The following is a 23,034-nucleotide window of genomic DNA, read 5'->3' as shown; positions in this document are numbered from 1 at the left end:
AACATACTTGTTTAACAATATGAGGTATTCCAAACCCATGTCCTCTTTCCAAAGCAAGAAAAAAAATCATAGCTTTGAGTTCAAGAGAGGCATGTGGGGTGACGACGTCCTGTGGAACAAACTGACCATACCTGTGTAAGTTGTAGGGACGATGGCCGGAGGACTGGGGGACGCAGCTGATGCTTCAATGGTGCCTCTTTTTCCTCTAGCCCTCCAAACATTGCCTCCTCTGTCACTGGCCCCAGCCGAGGGCTTATGGTACAAGGCATCAGATGGGCTTCCTGCCCAGTGAGATGCGCATCCTGCCATCTCCTATGGGACAGTGTGAGACTGAAGCAGAGTGTTCTGCTCTATGAGAATGTGGAGAACTCAGCCGGGTTTTTCCACTTGACTGTAGTCAAAAGTGACCATAAAACAAAATGATCCCACTTCCCATGCTCCTTTCAGAAAGACTCTGCTGAGCTCCCTAGGGAGAAGGAAGAGCCAGGACAGGGGTGGGCCACCTTTCCCCCACAGTTCTGGGTCAGAGCTCTGGTTGCAGATGACGGGGCGGCTGGGATGGGGTAGCTTCCAGTGTGTGTGTTTTAACCCAGTTCTGCAGAGCAGGCTGGTGCCACCCGAAACTGTCTGATGGGAACCTCTCCCGTCTCTACCACTTGCCTCTCCCTTCCACCCCACGTACACACAGCCCTGCACACTCCCATCCTGCACCCCAGTTTCTCTCAAATCTCACCAGGTGATTTCCTTTGGGGGCACCAGAGTGTCCTGCTCATCCTCTCCATTTCATTCCTCTTTATGTACCTAGTGATTATTTTCCTCCATTCTCTTTATGCTGACATTTGTACCTTTTGCTTCTTTCTTTTGTTTTCTTCTCTCTCCTTTTCAAGTATCCCAGTCACAGCAAGCTCATCATGCCAGCCCCCTCATCTCTGCCCCACCCCCGCCGGGCCCTATCCCCCGAGATGCACGCCATCACCTCCGAGTGGATCTCGTTGACTGTAGGGGTCCCGAGCAGGCGGTCTCTGGCCCTGACCCCACCCTTGCCTCCTCTGCCGGAGGCTTCTATCTATGACACAGACCACCTCGCCTGGTCGGTGAGGGCCCGTCCCTCCTTGCCTCTCAGCCTCCCCCAGTCAAGTTGGCTGGATCGCTCCACTCCACACTCAGTGGGCCCCCCTCTGGCCCTGCCTCCTCCCAACAAAGCCTACTCGCTAGTCGCCAGTGCCCAGGCCCCCCTTCACATCAATGGAGATGGTGGTGTCTACATGTCACCATCAGGCATCCGCCAAGATAGCTTCTCCCAGCCACTGCTTGGGGGCTCTGATAGGGTCATCTCGGAGCTTAGCGGTGCCTTTAGCAGCCAGAGCAAGAGGCAGCCCTGGAGAGAAGAGAACGGACAATATGAAAGGAGAGCAGAGAGCCAGGCAGGTGAGAGATGCCCTGGTGGACCCAAGATCTCTAAGAAGAGCTGCTTGAAACCTTCAGATGTGGTCAGGTGCCTGAGTACTGAACAGAGACTCTCAGATCTCAACACCCCTGAGGAGAGCCGGCCCAGCAAGCCTCTGGGTAGCCCTTTTCCAGGAAGGGAGGCTGGGCAGACAGAGCTGCGTAGAGGTGGCGAGGCTGAGAGGAAAGCTGCTCAGAGTGGTATGAGCCAGGTAGGCCTGCAGCATGACGGGGGTGCCCTTGGCATCTTGCTTGGCAGGGTGGGCTGCACATCTCACCCTTGGCCCATCGACTAAGGCCAAGTAGATGTCTGTGAGACCCATTTGCTTGCCTTAGGAGCAAAGAGATGGCCAAGGGAATAGAGGTGACACCAGTCATGGTGTCAGGGCTGGGAACCGTTGGAGGGAAAGGTCAGGTGGTACTCTGGCCTCTTGAGGTGATTCAGAAGTATCCTCGCATAGGGCACCCACTGGCCTGGTATGAAAGCCTGTAAGAAGGAGGGCCTTCCTCAGGTCTCATTTGTTCTTTGGAGCTTGTCCTTGGTTTGCTCTGACTAACAGCTGAGAACACCAGGCTTTGGTGTGGTATGTGGCGGTTTGGTTTTTGTGAGCTGCACTTTGTTTCCATAACCCATGGTGCGCTGCTAGTGCTCGGTTTTGTCGGGTCTCCGTCCTGTCTTGTGTTTGTGTGAGAGCACACGGCCTTGTTCACATGAACAAAGGCATTTTGGTTCTGGGGTGGAGCATGCAGGGCCCCCTTGCTGGGCTTGGGGTCACTGAGGGGACACACAAGGTTCTTTAGTAACTTTCTCATTATCTCTCTGAGTCAACTACAAGGATTTCAGAGTTTAGACACCAAAGTGGCCTTAGGATGTTTTGAGGGCTGACAATTTCTTGATGGGAAATAAACTTGGCAACCAGACTGATTACAATTCTAATTTTGGCTATGTCATTTCCTACCCAGGAAGTCAAAGACCTTGGGCAACTTCTCCAAAGTAGCCATGTTTGAGTACCAGCTCCCTGTTACCATGTAATGATAGGAATCACTTACCCTCTCGGAGATTCAGTTTCCTCCTTTGTAAAAAGAAGGTAACACCTACCTCATAGAGTAGTTGAAAAGATTCCTTGAATATAATGCATGTGAGTGCTAAGCACAAAGCCTGGGAACATGGCTGTCACTTTGTCAAGGGAAGCTGTAGAGTTACCATCTTGGAGGATCTATAACTGCATCTAGAACTGAGAACATTCTAGAACCTCTTTAGAACTGGATGGCTTCCTGAAGATGTAAATCGCTTATATAGATATCTGTTGTATGCAATGCCCACCGTGAACTGCTCAACCCTCAGACCTGCATCTCAGTTTCCCTTTGAAGTTTTGTCGAGAGCATTAATTCAAGGCCTGCTGGTGCCAGCTTCTAGGAAGGGTCCATATGTCATTAATCCCTGCTCTTGAGGAGCCTGTGTTCAGTGAGACTCGTGGGCACAGCCAGGTTAACAGGACAGTAGCAGGAGCACAGATACCTGAGATATACTAGGCCAGACCTGGCCTGATGCATGTGTGCCCACAGGCCTGGGTGTGGGGGGAGTGGGAATCACTGAGGGAAAGCACATAGTTTGTAAGAATCAGCTTAGCCTCTTGCTGTCAAGCCACTTACTTACCTGCCATTCACCAAAGCTACACTTTTCCCATGTGCAAAAGCAGGAATGGAAACAGTCCCTCCGTGGTAGTATGAAGTGGTGAATGTAACTTGGATGCTTGGCAGGTGCTCAAGGCACCCACTGCCTTTGCCACATATGGTTTCCCCATCCCCCAGCGTGGGAATGTGGGATAAAAACAGTACCTAGCAGAGGTTTGTCCTGATCCCTGAACAGGTGTCCCTGGAATGTGTGTACAAAAAAGAAAAATGTGTGCCTGGTTGAGGGGTGGTGAGGTGGCCATTTGAAGAGAATTAAATGTCTGAGACACAGGAGCAACGTGCATGTTGATCTAAGGTGCCTGGACGCTCCTGTCATCAGTACTGAGTCATCATGACGGCCCAATTCCAGGATGCAGTGTGTACAGGAAGTGCGCACAGTGCCGGAGCTCCGGTGAGGTTCTGGGTATTCACTTCCTGCTTCCTAATGGACAGGAGTGGAGATTATGCTGATGGAGAGCCAGGCTTGTTGAAAATTGGTTTTCTTTCCCTGGTGGTCCTTCAGACCCCAAGAGTACCACTTTCTCTCACCTTCCTCCTGTTCTCCTGGCACAGCCCCTCTCTGTGGGTGCCTGAGTATAGGCCCTGGGCTTGCACTCTGTGGAAAGAGCAGCTGCCCACACACACCTCTCTGTCTCAGCTGCTCTCACCTTCTGTCCTGTGGCAACCCTGGAAATGGGGTCCTTCACCAGGGACTCCCGCCCCTTGGGCTGTCTTTGTGTGACAGACAAGCTAAAGATGGAAAAGGCTTACCTGACAACTGTTCCCATGAGGATGATGTGACCTCAGGCCGTGTCACTTGTTTGGATAAATGCATTCCAGACCAGGTTGTAAGTCAAGAAAATTGCTAGCCACCATTCACCTTGCTAAACCACAAGTTCCATTCTATTCTAAATATTTGGGGACCTAGGTTGAGTACCTGACTAATAAATCAGGAAAATTTTGCCTGAGAGACTTAAAGGAAAAGATAGTCTGAAATATCATCATATTTGCTCTTTATTTCAAGCTTCTAGTGTGTTCCAGGCACTGTGCTAAGTACTTCCAGAGATTGAGAGGGATGAACATCATCGGGACTTTCCCATTGCTCTCAGAGAAGTCCCTCCTCCTTCCTGGCCTCAGAAGGCCCCATGTCATCTGGCCATTGAGATGACAAGCCTCATCTTTCTCAGCCTCCAGCCTGTTTGCCTAGATCCTTCCCACCTATTCTTCATGTTTCATTTAGATATGATTTCCTCCTGGAAGCTGTCCCTGATGACCTCCCCCAACACCGGCATGACTGGTCCCAGGGCTCTGACTTTGTATTGCCCCGGCCCCTGCACTGACCTATGTGAGCACTCTTCAACTCTGATACTTGCCCCTTTGTTCGTTTGTGTCCCTCTACAATATTAAAGCCCAAAAGTCAGGGACTGTGGCCCCTGATATCTAGAAGGTGCTCAGTAAATATCCGTTGATTGAAAGAAAAGACAAAACTTGGCGGACCACAACTAAGAGTTTATGATGTGGCCTCAAAGAGTAAGATCTGTGCACAAATAATTATAAGGTGAACAAGAAAGAGAGTCCCAGATAGTATACTCTGAAAAATCAAGATGAGGAGAGATTTTAAGCAGCAGGAGGGGGCAAGAGGGTTGTCTGGAAAGACTTCATGAGAAAAAGAACATTTGATCTGATCTTAGAGAGTAGGCAGTTTCCCCATAGGTACAACACAAGGGTGTCATCCAAGGCAAATGCCTGAGCAAAGGCCCAGACCTAGGAATGAAAAGTTGTGTGTGGAGAGTGTGTGTTCCCCATGTAGGGAAGTACAAGGGCCATCTGGGAGAAAGCCTGGGACCAGAGCTTGGAGGGCACTGGCACCTCTGATGTTCACCAGCAGCACCTCCCCACAGTGCATGCTGAAGTCATCTTCCTTGTGGTCCTGGGGAACTTTGCCACACAGTTACTGCTCTGCTGCTCACCCCAACGCTGCAGATTCATAAACTCTTCCAGTAAGATGGTTTGACTTCACCCCTTACTGTTTCACACTGGGCTGGCTGCTCATGTTTTCAGAAGGACAGCAGAAGCTGGTAAATGAAGTGCAAGGGTCTTTAAGATGGGTTGGGAAGAGCACTGGATTGAAAATCAGGGTCACTTCAGCTCTGCCATTAGCCTGCTGAGTGTCTTTGAATGAGTCATTTCTCTTCCTGGCAATTTCCTTGTTCATAAACAAAAGATTCAGATGAGAGAACTGAAGTTCCTTTTGGCTTTGCTGTTTTGTGACTAGGTGAAAATCCTATATGAATTTCAATTGAAATGAGAAAAGAACACATACAAAATTCCAAGTTAGGGGTTTATTATAAACCTGCAGACTCTCAGGAAGAGAGAGTACTGTGGTTTTGTTTGGTATTGGGGATTGAACCTAGGGGTACTTTATCACTGAGTTACATCCCCAGCCCTTTTCATTAATTTATTTATTTTTTGAGAAACAGAGTCTCAGTAAGTTTTTGAGGGACTTGCTAAATTGTTGAGGCTTGCTATCCTCCTGTCTTCAGCCTCCTGTGTGGTTGAAATTATAGGTAAAGCAACTTAGTTAATTGGATAAAAACAAACAAACCAAAAAATCAAACAACACATATACAATACCCAGGAGTTCAGAATCATCAACCAAGTTCTTGGATTTTTTTTTTTTAAAGAGAGAGTGAGAGAGGAGAGGGAGAGAGAATTTTTAATATTTATTTATTTTTTTAGTACTCGGCGGACACAACATCTTTGTTGGTATGTGGTGCTGAGGATCGAACCCGGGCCGCACGCATGCCAGGCGAGCGCGCTACCGCTTGAGCCACATCCCCAACCCCAAGTTCTTGGATTTTGTTGGCCAATAATTTTGGCCAACAGGGTTTAGAACCATCAGTCAAGAAAGTAAAGGGGAAGATCATCTTGGAAGTCTCCATTACAAGCATATCAAATATTTACCAAGGTTCCCCACAACAGAAGCACCATTGCTGACAAATAGTTAGCCTTGGTTTTTGAGAGTTTCTACAGTTCGTAAGCAAGCCTCATAGGAATTCTGAGTTGAAAAAAAAAAAATCTTTGAAGATCATCTATCTCAGTGATTTGTCATTTTTTCTGCATCTTAGAACCTCTGAGGATTCCAGGCCAGTATAGTGGGGAGGAGGCTGGCACACACAGTTCTGTGGAAAGTTCCCAGGGGCTCCCACCTGAGTCCACCTGGGAACGCCCAACTTGTCCGTGGACCACCAGGTTAAGAGCTCCCAATCCATTCAACATTCACAATGAGATGAGAAAACAGAGGCCTGAGTTACAAAACTTTTTGTTATAAAATTGATTCCTGAAGGGAAAGAAGCCAATCAAATAATAAAATCTGAGGGCATGAAGTATAAAATGAAAATTTTCAGGAATGCTCTTGTCCTCAAAGCTTCTGTTTGAGACATGCAAGAGCAGACTATTGCAGCAACCTAGGGAAAGGAGAGGAGGGAAGCCATTCAGCTGAAGACCAAAAGAGGTCTTTGGTGACTTCAGAGGGAACATCCTTCAGGATGTGGAAGCGAGCTTAGTTTCCAGAAAGATAGGAACAAAGACAAAGGCCTGCTTGGAGAATTGAGGGGAAACTTGTGATGCATCCTACAAGAACATAAAGGAAATGAGAAATGTTAAGATGCTCAAAAGTGGGAGGCGGGGCTGGGAATGTGGCTCAGGCGGTAGCGCGCTTGTCTGGCATGCGTGCAGCCCGGGTTCGATCCTCAGCACCACATACCAACAAAGATGTTGTGTCCGCCGAGAACTAAGAAATAAATATTAAAAAAAAAAAAAAAAAAAAAAAAAAAAAAAAAAAAAAAAGTGGGAGGCATTTTCCTTTGGCTCACTCAGAAGGGAAATCTCTAAACAAACCAGAGTGTGAAGAGCTGGTGGGATGGGGAGAGGCCCTGGCTACAGTTCTTACAAAACATCAGCAGGTGTTCTGCCAGCATTCAAGGGTGGGGAACCAAGAAATTGCAGCTCCATCCCTTCAACTGTTAGGAGAAACCCAAGTTGCTGCTGTCCAGTACTGGACCAGTCAAGGTCCATCAGCACCACTCTCCATTTGTCCTGAAACCGCCCTCTGGCAGAGCACCCTGGAAGATCAAGGTTTAGAGGAACACATGGAATTTTGAGCCACAGAAATGGGTGTTGGAAGCCTGGTTCTTCAAATTTCCAACCTGATCTGTCAGCTATTTGTTTTCTCATTTGTGAAACATAAATATTGACGGATTTCTCAAGTCGCTCTGAGAATTCTGAGACACAAAGGAGATAAAAGCATCTGGCACAGCCCCTATAGTGTGATGCTAAGGAAGCAAGGAAAGGAGACCCAAGGTGTTTACTTTAACCTCCTATTTCACCCTTGAGGGAGGAGAAAGAGGGGAAAGAGAAAAAGTGGAAGATGGGGGAATCATTTTACTCTGGGATACATAAATTAAGAATTCGGAAAACTGAGAATTTGCACTCCACATATTAGTGCTTCTCCTAATTCTCTCCCATGTTGAGGACAAAGGCATAAGGGAAGCTTTTAGGTTCTTCATACTTTGGGGCTGGGAGGTACTTAGAATTGAACCTAGGGGGGCTTTACCACTGAGCCACATCTCCAGCGGCCGCCCCCCGCCCACTTTTCTTTTTTTAAAATTTTGAGATAGAATCTCACTAAGTTGCCCAGGCTGGCCTTGAACTTAGACTTATCCTGCCTCAGTCTCCCACATGTGCCACTATGCTCTGCTTGGCTTCTGCCCACCTTAACACACAGCTGCCATTACTGCCCTATTTTATAACAGAAATTGGAGACTACCGTCTACCAGGAGAACAGTGAGCACTGGCTGAGCATTCAAGTTTGGTGTTGTAATCAGATTCAAGTTACAACAAAGTTAATGTATTGTCCCTGGAGTGATCTGCAAGGAGGTTAAACGTAGATGTTTAAGCAGGTGAGGGCTTAAACCAACAGCTTAAACAGCTCTTGGTTAATAGTCTTATAGTTAAGGTGTAGTTTTTTCCTTGGTCAACACAATAGGAGAATTCGGTGGAGTCACAGGCTGTTTTGAGGCCACTTTGGAACTGAGTCATTCAGGTCTTCCCACCTGGCTGGCAAAGTATGCCCATGGTGTTCCAGGAACTGCAAAATTTCTATCACTATCCCTGGGCACCCCCTCAGAAGTGAGCTCTCCATCCCTATCAGGAGGCTGAAATCAGAAGTCCTCCTCCATTTAGTCTTCTAGGCAGTGAGTGGAGGGCTGCCTCCCTTAAGCCAAGCCAGCCCTACTCATCCTAGTTATTAATTCAGAGGCTGTTAAGAGCCAAAAAGACATCTATGTAAATCATGCCCGACCCTCTTGTTTATTTCAGAACTTGGAAGTCTAAAGAATTAAGCATTTTGCTCAAAAGCTAGCTAGTCGGTGTCAGAGACTAGCATGGAAGCCAGATTTTCTCATGGTCCCACAGGGAGGCCAGTGTAGGTCATGAGAAAGAAGGGTGCAGTTTGAGAAGGCAAGGGCATGACTTTCAAGACGACAAAAGGAATGGCATCTCTGAAAGATGTTAGGAGAGCTGCAGAGACCCGTGGTATTTCTGGAAAGGATCTGGGGCCATGGAGAGAATGAGTGTCTATCCTGTCCACCTCTCAGGCCTTCCTGCTGCTCTGTAGTCTCTGTGTAATTTATTTTGAGCTTCAAGGCTTGGCACCCACTCAAAGCTGGAAGAGGATGATTACTGCTCCTCAGTAGCACCAGGTGTTTTGTGGATCCAGAGGGGATTAACAGCCCCAGGGAGGCCGAGATCAAATATCTGATGGACTTCTGGGAACTGAGAATAGGACAGCAGGGCAACAGAGCAAGGTCACGTGCAAGGTCACTTGGAGAGACTAAAACAAATACTGGGGGGCAGAAGGGGCAACTTGGGTGCAAATACAGAAGAAAGCGGTTTTGGTATGAGCAGCCCTCATCTGCTTAGCACTGATGGGAGGAAGAGGGAGCGCAGTGTGTTGGACTAGTTGCTGTTTTTCCAGACACATGAAAATAGGAATGTATCTCCAGAGTCCAAAATGTACATAGCATGAGCTAACACTCCCTTTATTCTTAACCCTGGATGAGGTCCTGGTGAGAAACTGTGTCTACCCTTAGGCTCAAATAAAGGCAAATGCTGAGGACCTTGAGAGGGGTCAGAACCACACCATCCAAAGAAGGGTAATTTGAGCCACATACATAATTGAAAATTTCTAGTAGCCATAGTAAAATGGAACAGGTGAAATTAGTTTTAATAATAGATTTTATTTAACCTAAATGTTCAAGAAGCTGTTTAATGACATATTTTGCATTCTTTATTTTGTACTCAGTTTCTGAAGTCTAGTTTGTGTTTTTACACTTACAACACATTTCACTCTTTATTTGCCACACCCAAGTGCTCAACAGCCACGTGTGGCTAATGGTCACCACACTGGACAGCACAGGCTTAGCGTGAGAGCTGTTAAGTGATAAGAAAACAGGAACAGTAAATGAGAAAACATATACCCAGAGGGGGAGAAACCCCAAGGGTAAACAGCCTTCCAAGTAAAAGCTGCTTTGATACACATTAAATGGGTTCTATCTCCACTGAGGGTCCACCCCATGCTATACTTCCCTCCCCCCTAAAAAATTCAGGTTTACATTCCAGCTACTTGAGATGTTTTATTTAAATCTAAATAGGAAGAACTTGTCTCTGAGCTAATAGAGTAAATGTTTATCTTGCCTTCTTCCTTCATTTACTCCACAAACACTAAGTGAGGAACTTGGTCATCCCTACCTCTCACTAATGTACAGACATGGAGGCTATGATGATGTTTATCTTCTGCTCTGAGTGTGGCCTGGGACCAAAGAAGGTATTAATTGAGCGATCAATATCCCTCAGGTACCGTGGATCCTTAGGTTAATGATTGGATGCTATCTTTAATTTGTACACTATTCCTTTTTACAGAAGGTTCCTTTGAGCACCTAGAGTTTAAAAAAAAAAAAAAACATTCAAGAAGAGAAATTATAGACCCTATTTCCAGACGAGGTAGAAATTAAGTGCTGCTCTCAGGGTCACACCAGCAATCCCATCGTGACCCAAGAGGGAGATGATGAATGGGATGAGATTCCAGGAGGCTCAGCTCTTATGCTCAGTAGTTTTGTCACCTTTTGAAGGCTTCAATCTGCACTGAGCCTTAAAATTTTCTCTTCTTCTCTCCCCAAGTCAAAGGGTTAGTACCAGAGTTAGATGAGGTAATGAATCTATATGTGCTTATAAAATATCAGGTTCTTTTGTACCATTTTCGATTCACTAATCTTCTTTTAAGCACCAAATTGTTTGCTAGGTGATCAGTTCCTGGCACAGCTTTGGCGTTAGGTTGATTAAAGGATGCTGGGGAGCTTTTGTAAGCTGTGGAGATCATGCCTGGAGATTGTTCACATCCTGTCTTTGTATTGCTTTGACCTGAGGTCATCAGGCCACCAGCTGGAGTGTGGATTTTTTTTTTTTTTAATGAGAACAAAAGTTCTCATGAGGTCTGACCCAGACCAGTCTTGCCATACTCCAATTAGATAATCTCAGCATGAGGTAGTTGAAGTCTGCTACAACCTTGCCTCCCAAAGTTAGGCTGAGAACCAGCACCCTCTGCACAACCAGTAGAAATGCTGAGTCTCATAACATATGCCATAAGCACCAAGAATTTGCACTACGCAGCATCCCAGGCGATACCTGCCCACGCTTGAGCCCTGCTTAGTAGTAGTCAATGGAGGTCTCAGTTCCAGCAGCTGCTATGGCAGGCAACTCACTTCCTCTTAGGCAGCCACTTCGGTTGTTGGACAGCACTTACTTTTAGAAACTTGTCCTTTCATCAAGTCCAAACCTGACTGTCACTGTCACCCACTTGATGTGCCCCAAAGTTAGTTTCATTCTTCTGAAAGCCCACAGAGCAAGTACTTGGAAATGTCCCTTTCTCTCCTTTGTTACATGGAAGTCTTGATCCAGAAGCGAGGTGGGAAGTAAGTAGAACGGCACAAGGTCAGTCTCGGGCACCTGGCAAAGGCCTGCAGGTCATGAGACAATGTAGAGAGCATGGAATGGCCTCTTAGTTCTGTCTTTTCCTTCACTTCTGCCAGAATCTAAGGGCACTGGTTTGAGCGATTGAGGTTTGGAAGGGGTTTAGAAAACTTGAAGAGGCTTCCCAAAAGGATGAGAGAATGGAAGGGATGCCTGGGATGGAAATTGGTGGTGCCGGGTGTGCTGAAGGATGATGTCATTTGTAGTGGAGATGAACAGGAGGGGGTGGTTCTGTGTATGGAAAGAGCAAACCAGCAGCCTCAACTCTCTCCAGCTGAATGACATTGAGGAATGCACAAAAACCTCTCTGAGCATCAGTTTTTAGGGTTTTTAAAGAAGATGGGATGATCATCCCTCACCTGCCTATCCCCAGGGATTGTGTGGGACACATTAACAATTATGTCAGAGAGCATAGTTGCTAAGGTGGAGATGGTCTGAGGATGGAAGAGACCAAGCAGACAGTAGAGGAGCCATGAGACAAGTCTACACTCACTCGCTATATGACCTCAGAAGAGGTCCCCGAGTTCTCTTGGCCTCTCTGAAACAAGTGGATCCTACACAAAAAAAAAATGTCTAAGTGCCCTTCTACAAGGCATTGGAGTTGCTGTGGTTTGTTGCAATTATTGCAGCTTACATGGAGAATTTCTCCAAAGATGGCTTTTCAATATCTGTTCAGAAAGACTTCTTAGAGCTTGCAATTCAATCCTCTTTGAGGGAAGTGATTCCAAATAGTCTTTCAAAGAAGGCCTGGCCTCCATGATGGGAGCCCTGATTAAAAGGTGGGTCTGTGTGGCCTGAATTGCACCTGTTACCATATCAACATGTAGTACTGGTGAGTGATGAGTGACTGTTTCATCTCTACGTCTGTGTCAGGACACACAATCCTATTTCTGGAAGTAAACTCTGGCCTAGGAGATATCTGAACTTGCTTCATACCTCACTGGAGTATGTCATATGCAGATTTTTCCAGGGGAGTGGTCTGGTTTTACACTTCAGATAATACCCAGGAGTGTTTGACAAGTATTATTCTTTTTCAGTTTTTTTAAGTACCCATGCATGGCAGACCTGATAGTTTTGTGGGCCTGCTGTCAGAGGATCCTACTTAACAAAAAAATTGAAACTGGCTGTGTGGTACAGCAGCCATTCCCAAGATGTTTGTTAGCTGAGGGCAAAGGGACCAGTATGCATGGGAGACAAGTCTGTTTCTGAAGACAGCCTTTCCTGTCTCTCTCCTGCCCACCTGGGGACCCTGTGTTGTTCCCTGTCACCACACTGCAGCCATGTTTCGGATTTCCCATTCCATTGCCTGGATGCTTGCTTCTAACTCTGTACATTTGCATTTTCTCCTGTGCATCCACCATGTTGTCATGGAAACTCAGTGGCCATAGGCTGCGAGTGTCTGGTGTCATCTGAGTGTAATGGTGTGGTATGTGTATTTGCTCACACTTTTATTTTGACTCCTCGCCAATGTGACATCTGCTAAAATGTCTCCCTTATGATTTGCTTGGTGATCACAGCCTTCTCATCATTCATTGAGAGCAGGACCTGATCTCACAGAATCTGAAAAGAGCTATGTGGTAAGATGCCTGTTGAATTAGACCGTAGCTTTTCTAAAGAGAATCCTTACTGACTAGAGTCTGAGGTAATGCCTGGTTAACTCACAGAGCCATTATTTAGAAGCCAATGGCTATTATACTGCCAGTAGCTAGGCCACCCTCTTTCCCTCAGAAAAGCAGAGGAATTTAAAGAATATTTTTCTACTCTGCCTACATGTGGGATTAAATTAATGAATTAGTGCATGACTGGGGATACATACTTGTATTTCTTCCCTGAGATTATTCCATTTGTAACAGTTGCTCACTAATTACAGGCTTTTATGCTTCTGCCTTTTTTTTTTTAATATTCATACTAAATCCCAAATTCTTCTGTATCTTACCTGTTTTTCCATGCTTACGCCTGGATCCCTCCTGCACTCCACTACTGGAAATCTATTTTTTTAACCTGGATCTTCAACTCTGTTTTTTCCCTGGACTTATGTACTACGTCTGGAATGTTACATCTCTTCCTCTCTTTCTTTTTTTTTTTTTTTTTTGTCCCCACATTGACTGTTTTATGGGGGTTTCTGGATATCTCGGGGCCACCTCACAGGAAGCAGTTTGCAATGAGATCATAAACATTGCCGAGAAATCTGTTCATTACTGCAGCACTGTCTCTCATCCCCTTGACTTTCATCACAAGGTATCCCCTTCTGACAATAAATCATCTTTAATCATTTCTCAGCAACCTCAAGCCCAGCAGCGAAGAGTCACCCCAGACAGGAGTCAAACCTCACCAGATTTGTAAGTACACTTGGGAACCTTTGGTGCTCACGTTCTTGGTGGACTTAGGCCTTAGAGAGTGGATCATTGACTGACTGTGAGAACAGCCATGGCGGGGGTGGGGGTGGGGGTGGGGGGTTGGGTATGAGCAAATCACTCCCTGGTCCTCTGCAAATTTCTAGTGAAGGCCATGTTTCCTATCAAGCACTGTGAAATACAGGTTGCAGGATTATAAAAGAGATCACAGAGAGAGGTAGACTTTCAGTACAAGGGCAAATGAGGGTTGGGCTCACCTGTCTCGATTCTAGTGTTGTAGGGAATGTAAAGAACGGTTAATTCTGAGCATAAATGAATGAATAGGTTTTATTGACTCATTCATTTATTAGTTTAAAACATGTATTGAGTATCTCTTGTTTTATGCACATAGGGGAAAATTCTGTTCACAGAGCAAGGGTGAGTTGAACCAAACATTGAGAGATAATTGGATTGTGAAAACTAGAATAGGGAGGAAAATGTCTTCCCAGCTGAGGGGACCATATAGGCAAAGGCATTGAGTGGGTGGGGCTTGGAGAACTTCAAGAAGGTCTGTGTGACTGCAGTGTGTGACTCAGAGGAAATGGGGATTAAGCTCAAGAAGTGGGGTGACGTCAGATAGTAGATTTCAGTAGTGTAAATAAGTTTGGATTTTATTCTACCAGCACTAGAAAGTGTCAGAAGATTACTGTATTAAGGAACATACCGATCATATTTTGTTTGGGGTAGATCACTCTGGGGGGTAGGTTTTAGAGTCAAGAGACAAAGATGCTAATGAGAAGATACTAATGCAGTGGAGAAGGAATGGGCTCTTTGTAATCCTCTTAAGTGTGGAAGATTACCCATGGAGATACCAGGGTAAAAGGGAGTAGCCAGCAAAGGGGACTGAGAAGGGGCAGCAGGAGATACAGATGAGGGTCTAGGAGTACTCATTTTCACAGACCAGAGCTGGCAGCTGCAGTCCAGCAGTGCCACCTGGCCCCAAAAGGCCAGGAGTAGGTTATGACAAACGTCCACCAGGTGTTCCCATTGGTAAATGAAAAACTACTCATGACCTCTAATATAGCTAGGTTAGTAGGGAATTGCCAGCCTGTGGTCCATTAGAAAGTGCTGATGAATGAATTTGATGGTGAATAGAAGTGCATGTGTGGCAGTAGGGGAGAGGGGGCTTATAGATTAAGGAAACAGGGATATGGCAGAGACGGAAGCATCTTTATATTGGAGGAGAAGGAGCTGCCAGAATTGAGAGATGTGAGAAGATCTGAGTAAAGCAAGAGCCCAAGGAAGGGGATTCAACATGGCTGGGAGAAAGGCCCCTTGCACACCAACAGAGCAGAAGGTGAACAGAGACATAGTCTCAAATGTGAGGAAAGATCAAGGAATCCTCACAGCAAGCTTTCATCCGAGGAAGTGGAGGTGGAGTACGGAGTGCTTGGTAGAGAGAGGGGCACCAGAATTGGCAGGGGCGATGGAGCGAGGGCTTGAGGGACAAGGACCCGAGCTCTGTGAGGCCCATAAAAATTTAAGTTGAGTTGGGAGCCTGGGCAGCAAGGGTGCTGACTTTTCCCCAGCCAGGCTCTACCATCTGAAAACAGAAAGTAGACATCAGGAGTTATATCCCAAAGTGGCCATGGTGGAAATTAAGAGATTTGGACAGCCAGACATAAGAATCCAAGTTAGGTAGGAAATAGCAGACAAGTACGGAAACATGAAAAAATGTGTTAATTTATCAGCTAGAAATCTATCTGCATCTCTTAACTCCTCATTGTTTTTACAATGGCCTTCTCCAATAGCCAGAATGTACTGTCTCTGGGGTTAAGTAACTTCTGATTTTCCATGATAGTCTATGTATATTATCCCAGTTTAAGAAAAAGCCTTGTTTTACTTTAAAGACCAGAGTAGGAGGTGGAAGGGGCTCTAGACAGAAAAGCTTGACTGTAGTAATAGAATTAAACTAAATAAGAGGCCTGATCATGACTTGCTTATCAGGAGTTCCTCACCCTCTCTGTCTCAGTTATTAATTTCTATGTTGAATGCATTTCTCCAAATGCCATTATTAGAGAAATAGTCAATTAATCCCTACTGATGATTAGGAAATGTTACTTAAATGTTAATTTGATAGAAATGGGGTTTAAAAGCTTGTCATTTAATCCTAGTGATATTTGAGTCACTTTTTATTGATTTTTTTCTTTCATTTATAGATTTAGCTACCAAGCATTATATAGCTATGTACCACAGAATGATGATGAGTTGGAACTCCGGGATGGAGATATTGTTGATGTCATGGAGAAATGCGATGATGGATGGTTTGTTGGTAAGAATCTCATCAAGTTTTTATTTCTAGTTGAAGAAAGAACTAGGAGGGATGAGCCATGCAGGAAGCTGTCTTCTCTGCACAGAAAGAAGGGCCTGCTCAGCTCCTGCCCCATAAATGGGATGCTGAGCCACTGGTCTCTTTACTCTTAAGACTGTGTGGATGTTACTAATGTTGGATCTAAAACCAAGCATGCCAAATTCTGACACATGGGAAGGGAATTGTCAAATTCATTACTGTTATTAATTGGGTCTCCTTTATATTTCTGTTGTGCATGTCTATTTTCATTTGGAAATTTTATTTTTAAAGCTCTTTATGAAACAAAATAAGAAAATTTTAACTTGTCTACCATGAGAAATTCAAGCTTATGTGTGGGTTTTACACAGATCTTCTTAATCTACTCTAGGCTTCTAATAACTTTGATCAAAGCAACCTGCTTAGTTATAGCAGGTGTAGCTCCATGTTAGAGCATTGACTTAGTTGGTCTAGCACGTGGGAGACTCTAGGTTCCATCCCCTGTGTTTTGACAACAGCAAAGAATTTGCCTATATGAGAAGGGGAGAAAAAGATCAACACTGCTCAGATTCTGTTACAAGCCAGAAGCTGTGCTTGATGTGCTTTTATTGATGATATATCAACGAACGGCCCTGTAAACAAGAATTTTCTTCATTTAACAGATTCAAAAAGTGAGGGCCAAAGAGGTTAAGTTACTATCCCAGTTCACCCAGGTAGCAAATGATGGGATCTCAGACCACCCAAACTCTCCTCAGACCCACATTCTTACTGCTGCTTACCTGAATTTAGTGCTAGAAGCCGCTGACTTACTCTGTGCCTTGATTTTCTTCTTCTCTCTAAAGACCAACTTTCCCCTGATCTCTCTGGAAAAGCTTTGCTCTAGCAATGTCAAGGCTGGAGTGGTGAGAACAGTAAGACTTCAGCATCAATGGGAAGTCCGGAAGATTTGCTTTGGCCCTACCAGCTTCTTAGAAAGTGACCCCATCCTTCTGAGACCCCAGGAAGGTCAAAGCCCTCACTACCTTAAGTCATTCTATTCAGGAGAAAGTAAGATCTGAGAAGCAGTGGCCAGCTCGATGCACTGAGTCCAACAGAAACACCAGGCGAGCCGTGCAGGAAATACCAAATTTTCTAGAAGCCACATTGAAAAAAGTCAAATAAAACCAACCAAATTAATCCCAATATATTTTATAAACCAAATACATTCAAAATATTATAATTTGAACATGTAAACAACATAAAGATGACTAGTGAGATATTTTACTTGTTTTCATACCAAGTGTTCAGTTTAGAACCCAGTGTATGTTTTCCACTCACAGCTGAGCAGATTTCCACCTAGCCACATTTCAGCTTCTCAGTTGCCACTCTGGCTGTTATCTTAGAGAGTGCAGCTCTAATGTATATTAGCTCTTAAACTCCTTCATGAGTATTTCATGAAGTATTTCATGAAGTATTTCCTTTTTTTTGTTTTAATTTTAATTTTGGTGCTGTAAATTGAACTCAGGGGTGCTTAACCACTGGGCCAAATCCTTGTCCCTTCTTGTTTTTTGTTTTGAGACAGGCTCTTGCTAAGTTGCTGAGGCTGTCTTTGAATTTACAATCCTCCTGCCTCAACCTCCCAAGTCACTGGGATTACAGGCAGGCACTACTGAGTCTGGCTGAGTATTTTAATGTAAAGGCACCTATTCACCAATGGAGGCATCCCCAGTCACTGGGGAAAGGAAATGCTTTGGATATCTTTCTCACATGCTTCAATCACTTTGAAAAGTAGCCTAGTATTCAGAATACAAGCAGTAGCCTGTCAGAACTCATTTTTTTCTCATCCATAAGGAAAGGTGCTAACCAGTATACGAGTACAAGTACAAGTGAGTGGTTATCAGCTCTGGTTTTACCATCTCAGTTCTTTTTACCCTTCTTGACCAGCCTCCCTAGGGGTGCAACTAGATGTTTCGTGGGTCATTAGCCTTGACACATTCTTTTAGTTTAGAAGCTTCACTTGGCAATGATCCCAATTCATTCATCGTGGCTGCTTGAGGTGCTGTGTTCAGCAGGATTCTGGAGCCAAATCCAAGCCAGCTGACAAAAGGGTGCAGTGTTAAACTGTGATGCTTTCTAATGAGAGGAAAATGATGATACAACCTATATCAGCCACCCCTGCTGTAGAGGGACTCCCAGGGGAGGGGCTTGATGAGGGACCAGCAAACCCAGATTAGGAGCAACCCAGGAAGGGCTTTGTTCCCAGAGGACTCCATGCTCCTGGTTCAGTGGGACCCTAACAAGGTGACAGGGAGCCAGGTCATAGGGTTTAAGAGGAATTTCTTTTTGATGTGTAGTCATCATCGTAGTCAGTGGGCTGTTAGAAATCCTGCCGTTCAGAAATTCTAAATCCCAGTTGTCTTGTCGTGTCTTGTCTTATGCTGATTTCTCCAAAAGAAGAAATGTCAGGAAGAGAAATGGCTGGGAGTCAGGAGACCTGAATTCAGATTACGCCTCTGGCACTTACTCAGCTAAGGGTCCTCAAGTGTTATTTGAGCTCTTCGAGTCTGGATTTCTTCATCTGAAAAATAGGAATAGTAGACATGCCTACCTTTCTTAACAGCTAGCATCATTTTGCAGCCAAAATGAGATAAGATAGGGGAACTTGGTTTGGAAATCATACAGTGCTTTAGAAGCTGCCGGATTTTAAAAGTGATATTCAACCAGAAATCTCTACAGTGCTCTCTCTGAACACAGTGAGTGGATCTTCTCATTTTGTGTATGTGTTTGTTTTGCAGGTACTTCAAGAAGGACAAGGCAGTTTGGTACTTTCCCAGGCAACTATGTAAAACCTTTATATCTATAAGAAGACTGAAAAACACAGAGATTATTTTTATTGGAGGATGAAGCATAATTCGTGAACCAGTCTCTTTATTTAAATGTCAAATCACTATGAAAATCAATGCAGTGGATAAAGTAAGAAGAAGTAAAAGACAGGAACAGAGAAATGTTGTGTTTAAAACCCAAACCTGTCTAAACTTATTATATATATCAGGGCTGAACTGTGTGCTGAACAGAAAGAATTGAGGCAACTCTACATTCACTTAGCTGCTTCTGGAAGCTGCTCCAGCCTTCAAACTCCCTTCTGCCTCTTGGATAATCTGACCTGGAACACAGTCCAAGAGCAGAGTTAGCCACAGATGCTCCCTGCTGCCCCAATCTTAAATTCCATCTTGAAGGGGTTCTTGAGCCTAAAGGGGCCCCAGGCAAATAGGTTTCCAGCCAGGTTCCAAAGGTTCCAAGCCTGAGCATCCACTGACTACCCCAGCTTCCATGTCTGGCTGCCCTGGGGCCAACTGAGCCCCAGTGCTCTAGAGGTCAGTCTGGGCTGCTGAGCTGTCTCTTGACAATGGTGGTGGCCCCCAATTGGCCCCAAACCATATCCTCCCTGGACCTGCAGAGGTACAGTTGAGGAAGTAGAGGCAAAACAGGTACCTTGTGCCATCAGCCTGCTGTGCAACTTTGCCATCGACTGCCCTTCTTCCAGATGAAAAAGCTCATGAGGTTTGTACTGAGAATTGGGGAGCAGATGGCCAAGCAGATAGATTACATTTGTATTTCTAAGTGATTAAGTCGAGAAGCCCTGCAGCCCCAGGGGTCATTTGCAGTGTGTTCTTTTCCCATATCAGTGGCTGTTATAAACAGTCATCACTAGGCATCTGCAGCTGCAGCTGTATTTATCAGAGCACCATTGCTAACCTTTCTGGCTTGTATTTGGCTGGGACAGTTTGGGATTGGTAGGCTTAATCCAAAGTGGGATGTAATGATTCATTTAACACATGTGACATATGCTGACTGCTGAAATATACATAAGACTGCTCCAGGCCTAGAAGGCCAGTTTTATCTCCTGGTACAAGTTCAAAGACCACTCCTAGCGTAGTCACCCACAGTTTGGAATTCTCATGCACCCAGTGAGGCTTCTGTTCTCGATAAAGGCGTAGGTGCAGTAGCCTTAGTGTGAAGCAGTGATTCTGTCACTACTCGGACAACCAGGAGCTCTGTCCTTTGAGGGTACTGGATCTGAGGAGGAAGCCCTCCAAATGTCCTGACAAGGACATTTGTTTAGGGGTACTTAGTCACAACTCTGTCCATGTTGTATTAAGGGAATTTTTTAGCTTCTATGTTAGATCTCTTAGTGACACAAAGATAGAAGTGCCCCATTCCTTGCCCACCAGGAACTCAGAAGCAATTGGGGAGATAGACACAGAGAAAGGAACTTAAGAGAGACTGTGATAAGTGCTAAGAAGGGTGCGAGAGGAAGAGATGTATTTCTCCTGGAGAGATCCTAGAAAGCATTGTCATATTTCTGTCTCCATTAACTCTCTGTTGAATAGCTAGGATGCTGGGAGAACCTTTGTCTGATGGTAGCTTATGGCTAGAAATACTTGGAACTTTTTCCAGAGTCTCCAAACTTTCATACTCCCCACAAATACATTTCCAAGGTCACAAATAGGAGTAGCAAGTCTAAGTGGCAAGGGTGTGTACTAGAATGCCTGGTTCTCTGCATCTATCTCAGAAATACACCAAGACTATTGTCCCCAAGTCTGGAGTCTTTAAAAAAAAATAAAAAGTAGGCAAAATTTGTCTTTAGTTAATCTCTTCCCCAGTTGCTCTCCCAGATACCCTTCTTAGAATCCCACCAGCCTCCTAGGGCCCACCAGTCAGCCACAATCCCCTCACTTTCTCCCTATCCTCTAAAGGAGGCTTGCAGGAAAGAAACAACCTCGGCTTCATTCACACTAAAGTGTAAATGACTGATGAGAAGAGGGTGTTACCTCTTTCCAGAGACATTTGTTTTTAACTAGGACAGAGCAAAGCCTTTACCCCAAGGGAAAAGGTTGTGGAACTGTAGGGGAGGGGGGTTTCTGGGTAGAAAGTGTTCTGGATTTTCTTTAGGACCCAGTGAGAGTAAGACCTATTGTTTGTGGAAGGTCTGCTTCACCAGGGAGGGCACTATTTTCTGCCTCTCTCTGGGGGCTACAATAAGGATACAAAAGCACGGTGCGCTTGCGCACTGCATTTCACCCACTTTGGAATGTAATCCCTGTACTGGCTCATGCGCCTCCTGTTCTTCCTTAGATGCAAACCATTAACAACACAATCTTATTAAGAGTTTTTTGAGGGGTGCTTCTTGATTAAGTAGGTAATTTTGAACACCTCTTTAAATACAGCTAGAAAATAAAACCAATTTGTAAAGCTAGATTTGCATATGATGCCAGCCTCACGCATTTGTATATCTCCAGAAATTCCCAAATGCCTCACTACTGTGCCCGACTTTAATAAAATCATATGTTCAAATTCGTATCACTTCAGTTTCCTATGTATGAGAAAACAAGGGAGCAAAAGTTTCCCATTACCCTTTTGTCTTCAAACATTTAGTAATATAAAGTACCTATTTTTATGCTGAAATGTTTATACAGGTTTATTAATAGCAAGTGCGACTAACTGGCGGCATGCCTCGAGACACATTTTGATATATTAGCAGTGCTTCCAGGTAAAGGCAAGCCCCAAACTACTAATCTTTTGCAGTCTCTCTGGGATCAGTAAAAGAAAAAAAAAATCACATGCGTGAAAAGTGGGACTGTAAATATGTATATTTAACTTTGTATAGGCCATGTACCTACCTGTATAGAAAATAATTTTAAAAATTTGAATGAATGGGGAGGACAATAAGGAAGTCATGAAGTTTTTCCATTTTTATTTAAATGAAGGAATTCCAAATAACTCACCTGCAGACTTTTAGCACAAAAATAGCCATTGCAAACTGTTAAAATTTATAATAAAATCATTCTTTTGGGAAGAGAAGGTAACTATAATCTCAGTTTTTGTTTTTTGTTTTGCAGTGCTATTTATCTGCAGTAGTATTAAGTCCTATTGCTAGAACAGGTTACTACAAAAAAATTATAATCTGAAAGAAAAATAACTGACATTATATATAACTGATTAATTTAAAGTATTGCCATTTAAATGACACACTGAGAGCATGTACTATGCAGACACAGATTTTTCTGTTCATTTATTTTTCTTTATTGCAGTGGATTGATTTGATAAATAGATGTGCTGAATTACTACCTTTGCTGTACATATTATTTAATAAACTTTATTCAGAATTGTGTGGAATGTTTGTTCTTGCCATTCGTTGGTTCCTGCCTTTGTCAAGCTTCTATTCCCTGCTTCTCCCTCACACTCCTGTCCTCATGTCCACTCCCCCACTCCCCTGCAAGTGCTAGGCAAGGGCTCTACCACTGAGCCACACCCTCATCCTGTTTTTAATTAATGGCCACCTGGCTTCTACCCTGCTGGAGGACATCATTTCTTACCTTACTTTTTTCTCAGTAACTCCATGGCCTTCTCTAAGTTTATAACTGTTGACTATTTTACCTTTCTTCCTAAAGTATGTTGTTCTGATAACAAAAATAATGCACATGTCTTTTATTTATTTATTTATTTATTTATTTTTATTGGTCGTTCATAACATTACATAGTTCTTAATACATCATATTACACGGTTTGATTCAAGTGGATTATGAACTCCCGCTTTTACCCCGTATACAAATTGCTGTATCACATCCGTTACCCTTCCATTGATTGACATATTGCCTTTCTAGTGTCTGATGTATTCTGCTGTCTGTCCTATTGTCTACTCTCCCCCCTCCCCTCCCCTCCCCTCCCCTCCCCTTTTCTCTCTCTATGCACATGTCTTTTAAAGCAAAAGTGAAACATTATAAAATATGCATAATGGATCTTGATTCACTCCTCAAGACATGGGAAAACATAGTATTTAGTTTTTCTAAATCAAATTAGATCTGGTTCATGAGTCATTTCTTACTATAGTGGGTTTCTTGGTTTTTCCCCAAAATGGAGTGTGTGAAGCACTAAGTGTCTGGTCTCCCTACCATCCCATACCATGACCACCTCCACCTTGTTCCAGGGTGGGTTCTGTTGCACATAGGGCTCTCCCCTAAGAGAAAACCCAAACCTCCACCCTCTCCGCCCCGACACTGTCTTTCCTTTCCCACCTTGTCCAACTCACAGCACTAGTCCTAAGTGCTGGACTTGAGCCTCAGGCAGGCCTGGGAGAGGCGTTGTCTTCCTGGGCCCTGGTCACAG

The 23,034-nt window shown here is 44.5% G+C and overlaps 1 protein-coding gene across 50 annotated transcripts in view; it reads left to right on the top strand.

Moving 5' to 3' along the window:
• The window catches only part of Sorbs1 (sorbin and SH3 domain containing 1), a 233,277-nt gene extending 211,243 nt beyond the window's left edge, over nucleotides 1-22,034 (top strand). For 25 of the 50 annotated variants that reach the window (XM_077798796.1, XM_026394861.2, XM_026394856.2 and 22 more), the window contains 5 exons: nucleotides 888-1,658; nucleotides 12,726-12,785; nucleotides 13,357-13,547; nucleotides 15,761-15,873; nucleotides 18,663-22,034. In XM_077798796.1, coding sequence (XP_077654922.1) covers nucleotides 888-1,658; nucleotides 12,726-12,785; nucleotides 13,357-13,547; nucleotides 15,761-15,873; nucleotides 18,663-18,730 — 1,203 coding nt within the window. In that variant the 3' untranslated portion in view covers nucleotides 18,731-22,034. The remainder of the gene's footprint in view (nucleotides 1-887; nucleotides 1,659-12,725; nucleotides 12,786-13,356; nucleotides 13,548-15,760; nucleotides 15,874-18,662) is intronic. The other 25 variants (XM_026394892.2, XM_026394886.2, XM_077798802.1 and 22 more) reach the window with 3 other exon arrangements.
• Nucleotides 22,035-23,034: the final 1,000 nt, after the last annotated feature.

The sequence above is a fragment of the Urocitellus parryii genome, chromosome 5 (genome assembly GCF_045843805.1).
Source record: "Urocitellus parryii isolate mUroPar1 chromosome 5, mUroPar1.hap1, whole genome shotgun sequence".
Lineage (NCBI taxonomy): Eukaryota > Metazoa > Chordata > Mammalia > Rodentia > Sciuridae > Urocitellus > Urocitellus parryii.
This window is presented reverse-complemented; position numbering and strand designations above follow the sequence as displayed.